The following is an 18448-nucleotide window of genomic DNA, read 5'->3' on the forward strand; positions in this document are numbered from 1 at the left end:
GCTGCTACATATTTCCACATGGCTACCACCTCCCGGCGCGTATCCATTGTCTCTCGAGATAAGGAGGCCCAAAAGAAAGAAGCTCACCAACCTTATTTATCCAACTTCATGCATTTACATATATGCTTTCTAAACCTGTCTTTGTATTCCTCGTAGTCCTTCTTAGTTCGCTCCTATCTAATATGATACTACTCCCTTCTCCAGTACTATCCAACACACTCATTCCCTTATGCACCTTATTCCTCTTTTCTACTTCCATATGCTGGTGCCCACCCCCCTGCCAATTTAGTTTAAACCATCCCCAACCACTCTAGTGAACCTCCTTGCGAGGATATTGGTTCCAGTCTTTGAGGTGCAGCCCATCCCATTTGAATAGGTATCTGCAGCCCCAGAACTGGTCCCAAAGCCACAAGAATCTGAAGTCCTCCTCCTGCACCATGCCTCAAGCCACGCATTGATCCTCTGCATCTTCCTATTTCTGCTCTTGCTAGCGCGTAGCACTGAGATTATTACCTTTCAGGTTCTACTTTTTAAACTTGCTCCCTAGCTCATGAAAATCTCGATGTATGACCTCAATACCTGCTCTGTCTGTCGTTGGTACCAACATGTCTCAACTTCAGGCTCACTCCCCCCTGCAGAATATTCTGCAACTTCTCTGTGATGTCCTTTACCCTGGTACAAGAGAGGCAACACAGCATGCGGGACTCATGATGACAGTTACAGAAATGCCCGTCTGACCCCCTAACTATGGAATCTCCAATAATGACTGCATTTCTACTCTTTGCTGTTCCCTTCTGTGCAGTCCTTTGTCCATTGGTTCCATGGTCTAGACTGCACCCCTTCAAGGTGTTGTCACTCCCAACAGTTTCCAAAGCTGAATACCTGTTTGAGAGTGACACACACTGAAGACTCCTGCACTTCCTGCCTCTTACTACTCTTCTGGATGCCACCCATCTATTATCCTGACCTCCTCCTGGAACATACGATCCAGGAAACACTCATCCTCCCTGATGTTTCGCAGTGACTCCAGCTGCTCAAGCTCGGAAATCCTGAGCTCAAGCAGCTGGAGACAGTTCCTACACACATGGTTTCCCCAAGGTACGTGAAGTATCCTGAAGTTCCCACATGACGTAGAAATTGCAAGGAACAGGTCTGGGCTGCCTAAGCATGATCTAAAAAATCTCTGTTCCCTCTTTTAGAATCTAGTTCATACCTTGTTTAAATTATTAATTTTAGTTAATGCCTGAAGACCTGATTTGTGCTAATAGTCTTATTAACTCACCGTTTACTTACCCTGCTCATGCTGAGATAATTTGTTTTTGGTTTCTTCCTTGCTCCCTGATGCTCACTCTGCTCTGCTGCTCTGTCCCCAAACTCCTTCCATTACATGCTTCTCACCTGCAACAGATCGTGTTTGACTGATTGAATTTTTAGATGAACTAACAGAGAAGCTCGTAATGGATGTTGTCCATATGGATTTTAAGAAAGCGTTTACCAAAGTACCATGTAAAAGGCTGGTTAACAAAATTGAGGCTCATGGAACTGGAGGGTCAGCGTCAGCTTGGATAAAAAAAAACAGGCTTAAGGACAGAAAAGAGTGAGTTGTGGTATTAGGTTGTTCTTCAGACTGAAGGATGGTAGACATTGATGTTCCCCAAAGGACGGTGCTATGACCACTGCTGTTTTTGATATATGTAAATGATTTGGATATTGGATTACAGAGTAAAATTTCAAAATTTGCCGATGATACCAAACTTGGAGGCATGGCAGAGAGTGAAGGTGGTACCAATCGACTGCAACAAGACATAGATAGGCTAGCAGAATGGGCAGAACAGTGGAAGATGAAATTTAAGAGAAGTTGAGGTGATGCAGTTTGGCAGAAAGAATAAGGAGAGGCAATATAGACTAACTGACAGTTCTAAAGAGTGTACAGGGACAGAGGGACCTGGTTGTTCATACACATAGATCTTTAAAGGTGGCAGAACATATTGAAAGAGCAATAAGCAAAGCATATGGGATCTTAGGCTTCATAAATCCTGTATTGAGTACAGGAACACTAGAAATAGAAGCAGAAGTAGACTATATGGCCCATCGAGCCTGTTTCATCATTCAATATGATCATGGCTGATCTTGGGCTTCAATTCCACTTTCCTGCAGGCTCCCCATATCCCTTGATTTCCTGTGAGACCAAAAATCTATCTATCCCAGCTTTAAAATGTATTCAATGATGAAGCATCCACAACCCTCTGGGATAGAGAATTCCAAAGATTCACAACTCTTTGAGTGAAGTAATTTCTCCTCATCTCAGTTCTGAATGATCGGCCCCTTATCCAGAGACTGTGCCTTCGCGTTCTAGATTCCCCGACCAGCGGAAACAATCTATCAGCTTCTACCCTATCAAGCCCTTTTAGAATCTTGTATGTCTCAATTAGATCGCCCCTCATTCTTTTAAAATTCCAGAGAATATAAGCCCAATTTACTCCGCCTCTCATAGGACAACCCCCTCATCCCAGGGACCAATTTAGTAAATCTTCGCTGCACCCCTCCAGCGCAAGTATATCCTTTCTTAAATGCGGAGACCAAAACTGCACACAGTATTCCAGATGTGGTATTACCAAAGCCCTGCACAATGGGGCAGCACAGTGGTTAGCACTACAGCCTCACAGCTCAAGGGACCCGGGTTCGATTCTGGGTACTGCCTGTGTGGAGTTTGCAAGTTCTCCCTGTGTCTGCGTGGGTTTTCTCCGGGTGCTCCGGTTTCCTCCCACAAGCCAAAAGACTTGCAGGTTGGTAGGTAAATTGACCATTATAAATTGTCACTAGTATAGGTAGGTGTTAGGGAAATATAGGGACAGGTGGGGATGTTTGGTAGGAATATGGGATTAGTGTAGGATTAGTATAAATGGGTGGTTGATGGTCGGCACAGACTCGGTGGGCCGAAGGGCCTGTTTCAGTGCTGTATATCTAATCTAATATTAGTAAGACTTCTTCATTCTTGTACTCCAATCCCCTTGCAATAAAGGCCAACATGCCATTTGCCTTCCTAAAAGCCTGCTGTACCTGCATGTTAACTTTGTGCGTTCCTTGTACGAGTACCCCCAAGTCTGTTTGAACGTCAAAACTTACCAGTTTCACATCTTTTATAAAATATTCTGCTTTTCTATTTTTACGACCAAAGTGAACAACTTCACACTTCCTTACATTATACTCCATTTGCCATCTTGTTGCCCACTCACTTAGCCTATCTATATCTCTTTGCAACCTCTCTATGTCCTCCTCGCAGTTTACCTTGCCACCAACTTTTGTATCATCAGCAAACTTAGATACATTACACTCTGTCTCTTCATCCAAGTCAAAAGCAGGAATGTTATACTGAACCTTTATAAAGCTCTGGTTAGGCCACATTTTGTGTATCGTGCCCAGTTCTGATCACCACACTTTAGGAAGGATGTGGGGGTCCTTGAGAGGTTGCAGGGGAGATTTACCAGAATGTTTCCAGGGATATGGGATTTTAGCCACAAGGTTAGATTGGAGAAGCTGGGGTTGTTCTCCTTGGAGTACAGGATATTGAGGAGAGACTTGATAGGTGTACAAGATTATGAGAGTTTTAGATAAGGTGGATGACAAAAAGCTGCCCCCTTTAGCTGATCATACAAGGACCAAAGGACACAAATTTAAGGTTTTGGGCAAGAGTTGCAGGTGGAATGTGAGGAAGAACATTTTTACATGGCTAGTGGTAATGACCTGGAACTCGCTGCCTACAAGGGTGGTGGAAGCGGAGGCAATTAATGATTTCAAAAGAAAATTGGATGGGCAGTTAAGGGAAATAAACTTGCAGGTCTACGGCATTAGAGCAGGGGAATGGATCGACTGGATTGCTCTACAGAGACCTGGCATAGACTCGATGAGCTGAATGGCTTCCTTCTGTGTTGTAATGATTCTATGACCTATCTGCTATCCTGTGACATCACTCCTTGATTTTTTTTTGTTGGTTTGTTCTCACAGTGCTCTCTCTGACTCCCGAAGACTCCAACAGGTTCTCTCTCTGTCTCTTCTGCCGACTCCCCACCACTACTTTTACCTGTGGGTCTCTAGCACTGTTTTCCCTCAGGCTTGCTTGCCTCTCCTGCGGACTCTCCATTGCCACTTTTATCTGTTGGGTCTGTGGCACCATTAGAATAATAATCATGGGTAATCTCAACTATCCCCACATAAACTAGCTGGAAGAAGCAGCATAAGGAGAAAAGGAAATAGAAGGTGTAAAACAGGACTCATTTTTCACTCAGTACGTAAAAGTCCTACAAAAAAAGAATCTGCGCTGGATCTTGTAATGGGTAATGCACCAGGACAGATAGGAGAAGCAAGAGTAGGACAGCATCTTCATAGTGGTGATCCCAATGTAGTACGGTTCAAGGTTAGGATTGATAATTGGGACAAAGACTAAGATGATGGATTGGAAAAGAACAAATTGTGAGAAAGTGAGTGTGGAACTAAAGTAGGTAGACTGGGGGAAAATCATAGAGATGGAAAAATAGTGGGAAATCTTTTAAATGGGTAATCAATAGAGTTCAAGAGAAATATATTCCACTAAAAGCCACAAACAAGCAAACTAATTACAAGGCACCATGAATGAAGAACAAATTTGAATCTAAAGAAAAAGACCTGTAAGAAGTACTTGCCTACTAAAGGAGAGGACAGAAGGGAATACAAAGAACTTAGGAGAGAAGTTAAAAATAAAACCATCAGGAAGGCAAAGCGAAATTATGAAACAGGGTGGCACAGTGGCGCAGTGGTTAGCACCGCAGCCTCACAGCTCCAGGGACCCGGGTTTGATTCCGGGTACTGCCTGTGTGGAGTTTGCAAGTTCTCCCTGTGTCTGCGTGGGTTTTCTCCGGGTGCTCCGGTTTCCTCCCACAAGCCAAAAGACTTGCAGGTTGATAGGTAAATTGGCCATTACAAATTGTCACTAGTATAGGTAGGTGTTAGGGAAATATAGGGACAGGTGGGGATGTTTGGTAGGAATATGGGATTAGTGTAGGATTAGTATAAATGGGTGGTTGATGTTCGGCACAGACTCGGTGGGCCGAAGGGCCTGTTTCAGTGCTGTATCTCTAATCTAATCTAATCTAATTGTCAAGGAAAATAAAAAGAAAATGTTCTATAGACACATAAATAACAAAAGGAAAACTAAAATAGGGTAGAGCCACTAAAGGATGAACATGATAAAATCATAGGTAATGACAGAGAAATGGCAGAAGTATTGAATAACTACTTTGCTTCAGTTTTTACTAAAACAGCTAACAAAATAGACACGTTAGGCACAGTGGCGCAGTGGTTAGCACCGCAGCCTCACAGCTCCAGCAACCCAGGTTCAATTCTGAGTACTGCCTGTGTGGAGTTTGCAAGTTCTCCCTGTGTCTGCGTGGGTTTCCTCCGGGTGCTCCGGTTACCTCCCACATGCCAAAGACTTGCAGGGTGATAGGTTAATTGGCCATTATAAATTGCCCCTAGTAGAGGTAGGTGGTAGGGAAATATACGTACAAGGTGGGGATGTGGTAGGAATATGGAATTAGTGTAGGATTAGTATAAATGGGTGGTTGATGGTCGGTACAGACTCGGTGGGCCGAAGGGCCTGTTTCAGTGCTGTATCTCTATAAAAAAAAAGAATACTAATGGTCAGGATAGAAAAGGAGAAAATAATTGACAAACTTGCAAAACTAAAAGAGGATAATACCCCAGGTCTGTCTATTATGCGTCCACACATACTTAAGGAAATTAGGGAGGAGACAGCAGAAGCACTAGTTTATTTATAAGATCCACAGAAAGAAATATAGTGCCAAAGGACTGGTGGACAGCTGATGCTCCAATCTCCCAAAGAGAGAGAGAGAGAGAGAGAGAGAGAGAACAAAACCTGGGAACTATAGTCTAGGCACTGTAGGATCCTGGTCAGGCTGTACTGGTGCTGTGCACAGTTCTGGTCTGCATACCATAAAAAAGACAAGCACTGGAAAAAGTGCAAAAATTATTTACAAGGATGGTGCTAGAACTCAGAGATTACAGCTATTGGGAAAGATTGAACAGTTTGTAGCCTTCTTCTTTAGAAAAAAGACTTAGAGGTGACCTAATTGAGGAATTTAAAATTGTGAATGGGTTGGACAGGGTAGATGTGGAGAGAATGTTTCCACTTGCAGAAGAATCCAAAATCAGGGGCCATAAGTACAAAACAGTTTTTCATAAATTCAATAGAAAAGTAAAGAGAAATTTCTTTACTCAGAGTGGTTAGAATGTGAAATGTGCTACCACAGCTAAATTGCTCTTGCAGAGAATTGGCACAGGCCAAATGGCCTCCTTCTGTGCTGTAACCATTCTACGATTCACAGAGAGTGATTGAGGTAAATAACTTAGATGCCTTCAAACGGAAGCTGGATGAGTACATGAAAGAAAAGGGAATAGAAAGATATGTTGAAAGGCTGAGATGAGGTAGATAGAATGGGAGAAGGCTCATGTGGAGTAGAAACACCAGCACAGACTAGTCCGACCAAATGGCAAGTTGCTGTGCTGTAATGCAATTCTATGTAACTATCTCAGAATTCTTCTGTTCCTCTAACGCTGGTGTCTTGTACATTCCCTTCCTTTTGCCCCATCATTGATGGCTGCACCTTTAGCCATCTAGGCCCCAAGCTCTGAAATTCCTTCCCAAAATCTTTCTGCCTTTCCATTAAGACTATGCTTAAAATTTTCCTGAAAATCCTCCACCTTGACTTAAGCTTTTGATCACCCCTCTTCATATCTCCTCCTTTAATTCAGCATCCGTTTTTGTCTGTTTATACCTATGTGAAACATCTTGGGTTTTTTATGTTAAAGGCACTATATAAATGCAAAATTTATTCCTTTGCCTTCTGTCTGGAGGTATACATATCAATTACGACATGGATCTATCCAGGGCTGAAGACAGGTTCCAGTTGGTGACTGAGGTTGCGGGTGGGGGATGCAGGAAAGGGTTTGGCTAGGAACGGATGCCAGCTTTTGATTTATATGTGTTGGTGAATCACTTTGAGTAGCCAGTTTGATAATGACCAGATAATCTGTTTTTGTGATGTTGAGGGATAAATATTGGCCAGGACATTAGGAATAATTTTCCCTGCTGTTTTAAGAAATAATGCATTGGGATTTTTTATCTCTACCTGGGGGCCGCGGTTTATCGTCTCATCCAAAATACAGCACCTTCGACAGTACAGCACACCCTCGGTACTGCACTGGGAGAGTCGGCCTAGATTTTGATCGTAAAAGCAAAATACTGCAGATGCTGGAAATCTGAAATAAAAACAAGAAATGCTGGAATCACTCAGCAGGACTGGCAGCATCTGTGAAAAGAGAAGCAGAGTTAACGTTTCGGGTCAGTGACCCTTCTTCGGAACCCAAGAAGGGTCACTGACCCGAAACGTTAACTCTGCTTCTCTTTTCACAGATGCTTCTAGATTTTGATCATATATTTTTGAAGAAAGCAGAAAATGCTGGACACACTCAGCAGGTTTCAGCGTCTGCAGTATATTGCTATTGAGTTTCTAAGGTGCCTTCCTCCCTGGGTCTGGGACACTTTTGCAGAATGCTTCCCTATTCTGATAAGCGGAGAATCCCGCTCTTGCTGGAGCCACGCCTCTCCTTGTGATATCATATAGTCAGACATGGGTAGAGCGGCGAGCAGCCAATGAGAGCCGCAGGACTGTGAGGAGCCGCTCTGATGTCTCAGTGGCGGTGGCTCCGCCCTCTTTCCGCAGCTGCTTTTCTCTCTGGGTCACCCACCATCTATTGCGGCTTGGTTACAGGTAAAACTCTGCCGGTGAACATTGCCAGCCGGTATATTGGCTACTCCATCGGGGCAGAAATTTCAAGGAAGAATCTTCGTGGCGTCGCAGCTTGCAAATCTGTAACAAAAGGCTGATTCGGTGGCCGCCTGTGCACAAGGAGGAGGATGCTGGAGGCTGGCACATCTGTCCTGGAAAATGCCGTGGAAAGGGTGGTGGAGGGCAGCTTGACATCCACGGTGCTGGTCGCTTCAGCTTTTATCTTGAGCGTGGCGTATTTCTCCAAAATGACTTTAAAACAGGCTAAAAATCAGAAGGATTTGGTATGTATGAAAATTCCCTGTCTTTATATTTTGGAAATGTTTCTATTGGTGTATTAAGGGGCACGAAGAATTATGCTGGAAACTTTGCTTTTCTTGTCACCTCTCCCATTTTATCCCCGTTTGCGCTTGTTTCAGTGCTCTTTCAGAATTACGGTGGTTCGTAACTTTTTTCTAATGTGACCAAAATTCAAGTCCTTAATCTTAAAATGCTTAGTCTTCAGATAATAAAGGGTTATTTTGAACGCAAGTATCATGTTCATCAAAAGCTAGCTGTAGTGATGGAAAGGTTTCAGTCAGATTGGATTTAACATAGATTTCTGTTGCTGCCCAGTCTAACAAAGTTGTTCGAGGGTTGTACCACTGTGTTACAATTTTTCTCTGATAAAAATACAAGACAAATTATTTTGTCCTGGAATCACTAAAACAAAAGATCCTGTTGGCCACATTGCTCTTTAAAGAAAACTTTGTGCATTTGTATTGAAATCAATAAGAAAATTAGCAAAGTAAATACATCAAAATTAATTTTTAAAAAGTGAACAATTATGATAGATAACTGATTAAAATGTTGCTGTAAAGATTTGTGACTTGAAAATCTAAGGACTCCTTCCTCAGGCATTGCATTAATGGGTGCAAGCATTGATAAAATAGCAATTAGTAATTTGCATTTGGTCTTTACTAATGAAAAGGTAAGATGATTCCTGAAGTGGTTGAGAGCGGGATCAGTAATATTTGACAGATAAAAAGGAAAATTTTAGCTAAAGGTAAGCAAAATGCCAGGGCATGATGAGATACACTGGGATCTTGAGGGAGATGAGGGAAGAAATTGCAGTGGCCTTTAAAAATTATATTTCAGGACTGTTAGTATGAACAGAGGGTTGTAGCAACCATTTAAAAAAAAAAATAAGAGCTAATCTAGATATTTAGACTTTGTGGTAGGGAGAATTTTATAATTAAGGATGAAGTTATTCTGTATCTAGATTAAAAAAAAATAGAAGTTGCCAGCATGGATTTCAAAAGGGATGGTTGTGTTTGACAAACCTTCAGAATCCTTTCCTGTGATAACAGGCATGGTAAATGGGGGAAATGCAGTAGATATAGTGTTACATGTGCTTTATGAAAGTTTTTGACAAGGCACCAACAACTTGGCCTTGTGGCAGGTAGTGAGAGAACCAATGTAAGGTAAAAAACCGACTGCCACTTTATCTGTCAATGATGCATCTGTTGATAGTATTGGTAGGAGTGACCATTGCACAGTCCTTGTGGAGACGAAGTTCCGTCTTCAACTGAGGGTATCCTCCATTGTGTTGTGTGGCACTACCACCTGTGCTCAATGGGATAGGTTCAGAACAGTAGTAGCAGCTCAAAACTGGCCATCAGCAATCGAGGAATTGTCTTTCACCACATAGCCTGGCATATCCCTCATCTACCATTACCATCAAACCTGGTGACTGACCCTTGTTCAATGATGACTGTAGCATGCCAGGAGCAGCACCAGGCATACCTGAAAATGAGGTGCCACTCTGCCACATCCAGTTGTGAATGGTGGTGGACAATTAACTAGCTAACAGGAGGAGGAGGCCATGAGAAGCCCCATCCTCAATGATGGCCAAATCAAGCATGTGAATGTAAAGACCAAGCTGAAGTATTCACAACCATCTTCAGCCAGAAGTGCCGAGTGGATGATCCATCTTGGCCTAATCCTGTGTCCCCACAATTGCAGGTGCCAGTCTTCAGCCAATTTGAGCCACTTCATGTGATATCAAGAAATGGCTGAAGGCACTGGTTACAGCAAAGGCAAAGGGCCCCAATAACATCTAGCTGGAGGGCTGAAGACTTGTGCTCCAGAAGTAGCCATGCTTGTAGCCAAACTGTTCTCGCAGCTACAAATCTACCCGATAGAGTGGAAAATTGCCCAGGTACGTCCCGTCCACAAAAAGCAGGAAACATTCAGTCAGACCAATTACAATCCGTTTACTCCCAATCATCAGCAACATTCTGGAAAATGTTGTCGACAGCGCAAGCAAGCAGCATTTGCTCACCAATTGCATTATCTTATGCTCGGTTTGGGTTCTGTCAGCACCACTTAGCTTCAGACCTCATTGCAGCCTTGCTTCCAACATGGATAAAACAGCTAAATTCCAGAGGTGAAACGGTGACTTCCCTTAACATCATGGCAGCATTTTACTGAGTATGGCTTCAAGGAGCCCTAGCAAAATTGAAGTCAATGGGAATCGGGGAAAACTCTCCACTGGTTGGAGTCATACCTAGCACAAAGGAAGATGATTGTGGTTGTTGGAGGTCAATCATCTCAGTTCCAGGACATCACTGCAGGAGTTCCTCTGGGTAGTGTTCTCGGCCCAACCATCTTCAGCTGCCTCTTCAGTGACCTTCCCTCCATCATAAGGTCAGAGGTGGGGATATTCAATGATGATTGCACAATGTTCAGTTCCATTTGCAATTCCTCAGATAATGCAATTCATTCACCACAAGACCTGACTACATCCAGGCTTGGGCTAATATATGCAAAGTAATGTTCGTGCCATGCAAGTGCCAGGTATTGTCCATCTCAAACAAGAGAAAGTCTTATCACCTCCCGTGATATTCAGTGGCATTGCCATCTCCGAATCCCCCACCGTCAACATCCGGGGAGGGGCGGGGGGTCACCTTTGCCCAGAAACGTAATTGGACTAGCCACATAAATATCGATCAGGTGGGCTATTTTGTCCTGGATGGAGTCGAGCTTTTCACCTTTGTTGAAACTGCATTCATCCAGGGAAGTGGGGAGTATTCCATCACACTCCTGACTTGTGCCTTGTAGGTGGTAAAAAAGCTTCAGGGAGTCGAGAAGTGAATTACTCACCACAGAATACCCAGCCTTTGACCTGAAGTTCCAACTCGAAGTATGACACTTTCCAGGACAAAGCAGTCCACTTGATTGGCACCCCATTCACCACTTTCAGTATTCCCTCCCTCCACCACTGACACATTGGCAGCAGTGTGCACCATCTATAAGATGCACGACAGCAATTCTGCAAGACTTCAGCAGCACCTCCCAAAGCGGCCACCTCTGCTGCCTATAAGTACAAGGGTCAAAAAGCCTAGAATGCCCTACCTAAAGCACTGTGGGTGTACCTTCACCACATGGACTGCAGCAGTTCAAGAAGGCAACATGCCACCACCTTCTCAAGGATAATTAAGGATGGGTAATAAATGTTGGCTTTGCCAGTGATGTCCACATCCTGTGAATAATAAAAAGTTTACTAGGAAAGAGTAAGAAGAGTGGCATTAGTTTGGGAATTGTAGGACATATGGGCAGTTTTCAGAATAGTTGGAAGTGCCAAATAGTCCCCCAAAGTATTCAGTTCCAGTGCCATGTCTGCTAACTAAATATCAATTTTTTCCTCTGCTTAGTAATATGCTTAAATTCAGTGAGTTGCCATGTCTGATCTGAGCTTGATCCCTCAACCCCAGGAAACGGTGAAGTCTCTTGCCGGGGGTCTATAACACTCGCCGTCTGAGCTATGAGCCACCTGCCCCACCAGCCTTGCCAGCCAACCCAGAGCCAGTCGCAGCACACCACCAGTGGAGGAAATAACAAAGAACAGTACAGCACAGGAACAGGCCATTTGGCCCTCCAAGCTTGCACCAATCTTGAAGCCTGCCTAAACTAAAACCTTCTGCACTTCCAGGGACCGTATCCCTCTATTCCCATCCTATTCATGTATTTGTCAAGATGCCTCTTAAACGTCGCTATCGTACCTGCTTCCACCACCTCCCCCGGCAGCAAGTTCCAGGCACTCACCACCCTCTGTGGTCTGTTGCCTCGCACATCCCCTCTAAACTTTGCCCCTCTCACCTTAAACCTACATCCCCTAATAACGGACTCCAGTTATTATATTTCCCACCCTGGGAAAAAGCTTCTGACTATCCACTCTGTCCATGCCGCTCATAACTTCGTAAACCTCTATCATGTCGCCCCTCCACCTCCGTCGTTCCAGTGAAAACAATCCGAGTTTATCCAACCTCTCCTCATAGCTAATGCCCTCCAGACCAGGCAACATCCTGGTAAACCTCTTCTGTACCCTCTCCAAAGCCTCTACGTCCTTCTGGTAGTGTGGCGACCAGAATTGCACGCAATATTCTAAGTGTGGCCTAACTAAAGTTCTGTACAGCTGCAGCATGACTTGCCAATTTTTATACTCTATGCCCTGACCAATGAAGGCAAGCATGCCATATGCCTTCTTGACTACCTTATACACATGTGTTGCCACTTTGTGACCTGTGGACCTGTACGCCCAGATCTCTCTGCCTGTCAGTACTCCAAAGGGTTCTGCCATTTACTGTATACATCCCACCTGCATTAGACCTTCCAAAATGCATTACCTCACATTTGTCCGGATTAAACTCCATCTGCCATTTTCTACCCAAGTCTCCAACCGATCTCTATCCTGCTGTATTCTGACAATCCTCAACACTATCCGCAACTCCACCAACCTTTGTGTCGTCCGCAAACTTAGTAATCAGACCAGCTACATTTTCCTCCAAATCATTTATATATAATACAAAGAGCAAAGGTTCCAGCACTGATCCCTGCGGAACACCACTAGTCACATCCCTCCATTCAGAAAAGCACCCTTCCACTGCTATCCTCTGTCTTCTATGACCGAGCCAGTTCTGTATCCATCTTGCCAGCTCACCTCTGATCCCGTGTGACTTCACCTTTTGTACCAGTCTGCCATGAGGGACCTTGTCAAAGGCTTTACTGAAGTCCATATAGATAATATCCGCTGCCCTTCCTTCATCAATCATCTTTGTCACTTCCTCAAAAAACTCAATCAGATTAGTGAGACATGACCTCCCCTTCACAAAACCATGCTGCCTCTCGCTAATAAGTTTGTTTGTTTCCAAATGGGAGTAAATCCTGTCCCAAAGAATCCTCTCTCATAATTTCCCTACCACTGACGTAAGGCTCACCGGCCTATAATTTCCTCGATTATCCTTGTTACCCTTCTTAAACAAAGGAACAACATTGGCTATTCTCCAGTCCTCTGGGACCTCACCTGTAACCAATGAGGATGCAAAAATTTCGGTCAAGGCCCCAGCAATTTCTTCCCTTGCCTCCCTTAGTATTCTGGGGAAGATCCCATCAGGCCCTGGGGACTTATCTACCTTAATGCTTTGCAAGACACCCAACACCGCCTCCTTTTTGATAGTGAGATGACTGAGACTATCTACACTCCCTTCCCTAGGCTCATCATCCATCAAGTCCTTCTCTTTGGTAAATACTGATGCAAAGTACTCATTTAGTACCTCGCCCATTTCCTGTGGCTCCACACATAGATTCCTTTCTCTGTCCTTGAGTGGGCCAACCCTTTCCCTAGTTACCCTCTTGCTCTTTATATACGTATAAAAAGCCTTGGGATTTTCCTTAATCCTGTTTGCCAATGACTTTTCATGACCCCTTTTAGCCCTCCTGACTCCTTGCTTAAGTTCCTTCCTACTGTCTTTATATTCCTCAAGGGATGTTCCTAGCCTTCCAGCCCTTATGAATGCTTCCTTTTTCTTTTTGACTAGGCTCACAATATCCCGCGTTATCCAAGGTTCCCGAAACTTGCCAAACTTATCCTTCTTCCTCACAGGAACATGCTGGTCCTGGATTCTAATCAACTGACATTTGAAAGACTCCCACATGTCAGATGTTGATTTACCCTCAAACAGCCGCCCCCAATCTAAATTCTTCAGTTCCTGCCTAATATTGTTATAATTAGCGTTCCCCCAATTTAGCACCTTCACCCGAGGACTACTCTTCTCCTTATCCACAAGTACCTTAAAACTTACGGAATTATGGTCACTGTTCCCGAAATGCTCCCCTGCTGAAACTTCGACCACCTGGCCGGGCTCATTCCCCAATACCAGGTCAAGTACAGCCCCATCCCGAGTTGGACTATCTACATATTGTTTCAAGAAGCCCTCCTGGATGCTCCTTACTAATTCTGCCCCATCCAAGCCCCTAGCACTATTTGAGTCCCAGTCAATATAGGGGAAGTTAAAATCTCCCACCACTACAACCCTGTTACCTTTACATCTTTCCAAAATCTGTCTACATATCTGCTCCTCTACCTCCCGCTGGCTGTTGGGAGGCCTGTAGTAAACCCCCAACATCGTGACTGCACCCTTCCTACTCCTGAGCTCCACCCATATTGCCTCGCTGCACGACCCCTCCGAGGTGTCCTCCTGCAATACAGCTGTGATATTCTCCTTAACAAGTACTGCAACACCCCCACCCCTTTTACCTCCCCCTCTATCCCGCCTGAAGCTTCTAAATCCTGGAACATTTAGCTGCCAATCCTGGCCTTCCCTCAACCAAGTCTCTGTAATAGCAACAACATCATATTTCCAAGTACTAATCCAAGCTCTAAGTTCATCTGCCTTACCTGTTATACTTCTCACATTGAAACAAATGCACTTCAGACCACCAGTCCCACTGTGCTCCGCAACATCTCCCTGCCTGCTCTTCCTCTCAGTCTTACTGGCCTTATTTACTAGTTTCCCCCTCATTTATTTCACTTGCTGTCCTACTGCTCTGGTTCCCACCCCCCTGCCACACTAGTTTAAACCCTCCCGAGTGACGCTAGCAAACCTCGCAGCCAGGATATTTGTGTCCCTCCAGTTTAGATGCAACCCGTCCTTGTACAGGTCCCATCTGTCCCTGAGGAGATCCCAATGGTCTAGATATCTGAAACCCTCCCTTCTACACCAGCTGTTCAGCCACATGTTTAGCTGCACTATTCTCCTGTTTCTAGCCTCGCTGGCACGTGGCACAGGGAGTAATCCCGAGATTACAACCCTAGAGGTCCTATCTTTTTACTTTCTACCTAACTCCCTGAACTCCCCCTGCAGGACCTCGTCACTCTTCCTGCCTATGTCATTGGTACTGATGTGTACCACAACCTCTGGCTTCAGAATGCCCCCTGTCCGTTCAGAGACATCCTTGACCCTGGCACCAGGGAGACAACATACCATCCTGGAGTCTCTTTCACGTCCACAGAAGTGCCTATCTGTGCCCCTGACTATAGAGTCCCCTATAACTATTGCTGTTCTGCGCTTTGTCCCTCCCTGCTGAACAACAGTGCCAGCCGTGGTGCCACTGCTCTGGCTGTTTTCCCCTGATAGGTCTTCCCCCCCCCCCAACAGTATCCAAAACAGTATACTTGTTAGAGAGGGGGATAGCCACAGGGGATTCCTGCACTGACTGCCTGCCCCATCTAGCGGTCACCCATCTATCTGCCTGCACCTTGGGTGTAACCACTTCTCTAAAACTCCTATCTATGACACTTTCTGCCACCTGCATGCTCCTAAGTGCATCCAGTTGCCGCTCCTACCGATCCACACAGTCTGTGAGGAGATGCAACTGGGTACACTTCCTGCAGATGTAGTCGCCCGGAACGCTGGAAGCGTCACAGACCTCCCACATCTCACAGGTGAAGCACTTCACCCCTCTAACTGACATTTCTAGCACTAATAAATTAACTTAAAATAAATAAATACTTTTTAGATCCTTATTAAATTGTTGTAATTAACTATATGGTCCCTAGTGCTAGATTCCTACTATAAATATTAAATGCTAAGTAAATACAGTAATCTCCTCCCTCTGGTTTAGTTACTCTACTTATTAATTAGTTAATTAGGGTTTTAATCAATTATCAATGTTTTATTTTCAAATTCAGTAAAAAAAAAATTCCCTACCAGCCAATCAGGTCACAGCTTTCCTGTGACGTCACTTTCAGGTTTTTTTACCAGAGGTAAGTTTTTTTTTTTATACTTACCGGTCTGGAACTCCGCCCTCCGAGTCTTCTTCCAGTCAGCTGTGCTCTTTGGAAGCTCTCGGCTCCCCTCACTCTGAGGACAGGTAGGAACTAAAGGAGCTCCTCGCTCCCTCCATACCGAACTTCCTCAGTTACCAAACTTCCACTATAGCACTCTAGTGTAACCCAAGTCAGCACTGTAAGATGGCTCACTTTTATACTGACTGACTCTAGCCCCCTGAAAACTGGTTTAAGCCAGTTATCTAATTAGCAAGGTGCAGCTGCAAGCAGAGCCTGAGAGAACCCTGTTTAAAGCTGGTTTAAAACTCACCTTCTCCAACCCTAACAGCAACTGTTAAGTTAATCTGCTAAATAAAAGACAGATTAGATTTAAGATAAAATTAACCCTTAATTATCTTCAGTTACCAAACTTCCACTATAGCACTCTAATACAACCCAAGTCAGCACTCCAGTGCAAACAAACCGGCAAAATGCGCCCGGCAATGGCCGTGCCTGTGTGGGAGGAGCAACCCGACGCGACCAACCCGTGCCGCCGAGTTGAATCCGCCAGACAGACTGCGCGGATCCAACCTGTTTACCTCTTAACGGTTTCGTGCCCTTTTGAACTCTCTTTTCAAAGTTCTTTTCAACTTTCCCTTATGGGATTTGTTGACTGTCGGTTTTGTGCCAGTATTTAGCCTTAGATGGAGTTTACCACCCACTTTGAGCTGCATTCACAAGCAACCCAACTCCAAGAAGATTCAATTGCAACGAGCTGGGGGCCGCTACTGGCCTCAAAGCGTCCTCTGGCTAAGCGTCGATCAGAAGACTTGGGTCCCAGAGTATCTTAAGAGAAAAAGGTCTTCTGTACGCCACCATTCCCATGAATGGAATGTGGCAACAGAGGCGTAGTGGTAATGTCACTGAACTTGTAATCCAAAGGCCCAGGCAAATGCCCTGGGGACACTGGTTCAAATCCCACCATGGTAGCTGGTGGAATTTAAATTCAATTAATTAATAAAAAAAATTCTGGAATGAAAGCTAGTCTCAGTAATAATGCCATGAAACTATCATCGATTGTTGTAAAAACCCATCTGGTTCACCAATGTCTTTTAGGGAAGGAAATCTGCCATCCTTAACTGGTCTGGCCTACATATGACTCCAGACCCACAGAAATGTGGTTAACTCTTAACTGCACTCTGAAATGGCCAAGCAAGCCACACAGTTGTCTAGGGCAATTAGGGATGGGCAACAAATGCTGGTCTTGCCAGCGATGCCCACATCCCATGAAAGAATTAAAAAATAATTTGGAGGCAGAGGGATTGGTGTTACAATTTGCAGTTGATAGCAAAACAGGAGGTGTAGTTAATTCTTTATACCAAAGGGATGTGCAAAAAGATATTGCTAAGTTGGTGGGCACTAGGTTTAAAAAAAGTGTTAGATGGACATGTCATTAAGGGCAGCACTTAAAGTTGAAAAGGCCAAGTAAAAAAGCTCAGAGCACTGTGCAGTGTTAAGTTCCACACAATAGCTAGGATATTGAGGCTTCAGAGAGGGTACAAATAGACTGCTGTCTGGTATGAGGAAATACAAATAAGACTACTTGAAAATTGGGTCTTTTTCATTAGAATCATGCTGATTATGGGGTGAGATGATGGCCTTTAATATTATGAAAATATGCAAGAGGGTATTTTTTTTCAGTGTTGAGAGGGCAAGAATAAGGGGCCACAGATAGAATAGTAAATACAAGTATTTTAGAAAAGAGGGCAGGAGATCTGTTTACCCAGATTTGTGAGGTTATGGAATTCACCTCTGGAATTAGTGGCTGAGGGTGAAGTGTTATCAGTCTTCAAGATGAGATTATATAGGTGGATGAGGGAGTATGGGAACAGGTGGGTAAATGTGCTTGCACGGAGGATAAATACCACCATGGACTGATTGGGCCAAATGGTCTATTTCGTGTTCTAACTTCTGTGTAATCCTAGGAATCCATTGTATTTATTTATTGTGTTATTTTTTGTGATTTTTTTTCTTCAGAAATACCCACCTTATATTCATTCCAACATTCCATTCCTTGGACATGCAATTGCTTTTGGAAGAAGTCCCATTGAGTTTTTAGAAAATGCATACTGTAAGGTAAGTGCTAAATATATTTCTACTCCCCAACACTGCAATGATCTAGTTGTACATAACTTCCACTACCTGCTGTTGCACAGCATCTGTTGTTCTTACTGATGTAAAAGGAGTAAATTCTTTGCACTGACTGTTGGATTTTGAAATGAGAATTGCACTGCTTGGAACTGGGTGAGGAGGGGGCAGGGGGTAGAACGCTCTCGACCTATCATTCATCATGAATAGAATTTGCATCATTTGAACACTTTTTTGAGGGCTGTGAACTATCTTAGCAAATATTTCCAAAAATGTAGCAGTAAAATCTTCTGCTTACATCAAATGAATGGACAACAGTTTAGGATTTGTATTTACATTAATCAACTCTTGATTCCACAAGTGAAAT

At 44.0% G+C, this 18448-nt stretch overlaps 1 protein-coding gene across 1 annotated transcript in view; it reads left to right on the forward strand.

The window, feature by feature from the left end:
- Nucleotides 1-7767: 7767 nt before the first annotated feature.
- The window catches only part of cyp51 (cytochrome P450, family 51), a 40477-nt gene continuing 29796 nt past the window's right edge, over nucleotides 7768-18448 (forward strand). The window contains exons 1-2 of the mRNA XM_068012434.1: nucleotides 7768-8128; nucleotides 17971-18069. Coding sequence (XP_067868535.1) covers nucleotides 7973-8128; nucleotides 17971-18069 — 255 coding nt within the window. The 5' untranslated portion in view covers nucleotides 7768-7972. The remainder of the gene's footprint in view (nucleotides 8129-17970; nucleotides 18070-18448) is intronic.

This window comes from Heterodontus francisci, chromosome 2, assembly GCF_036365525.1.
Source record: "Heterodontus francisci isolate sHetFra1 chromosome 2, sHetFra1.hap1, whole genome shotgun sequence".
Classification (NCBI taxonomy): Eukaryota; Metazoa; Chordata; class Chondrichthyes; order Heterodontiformes; family Heterodontidae; genus Heterodontus; species Heterodontus francisci.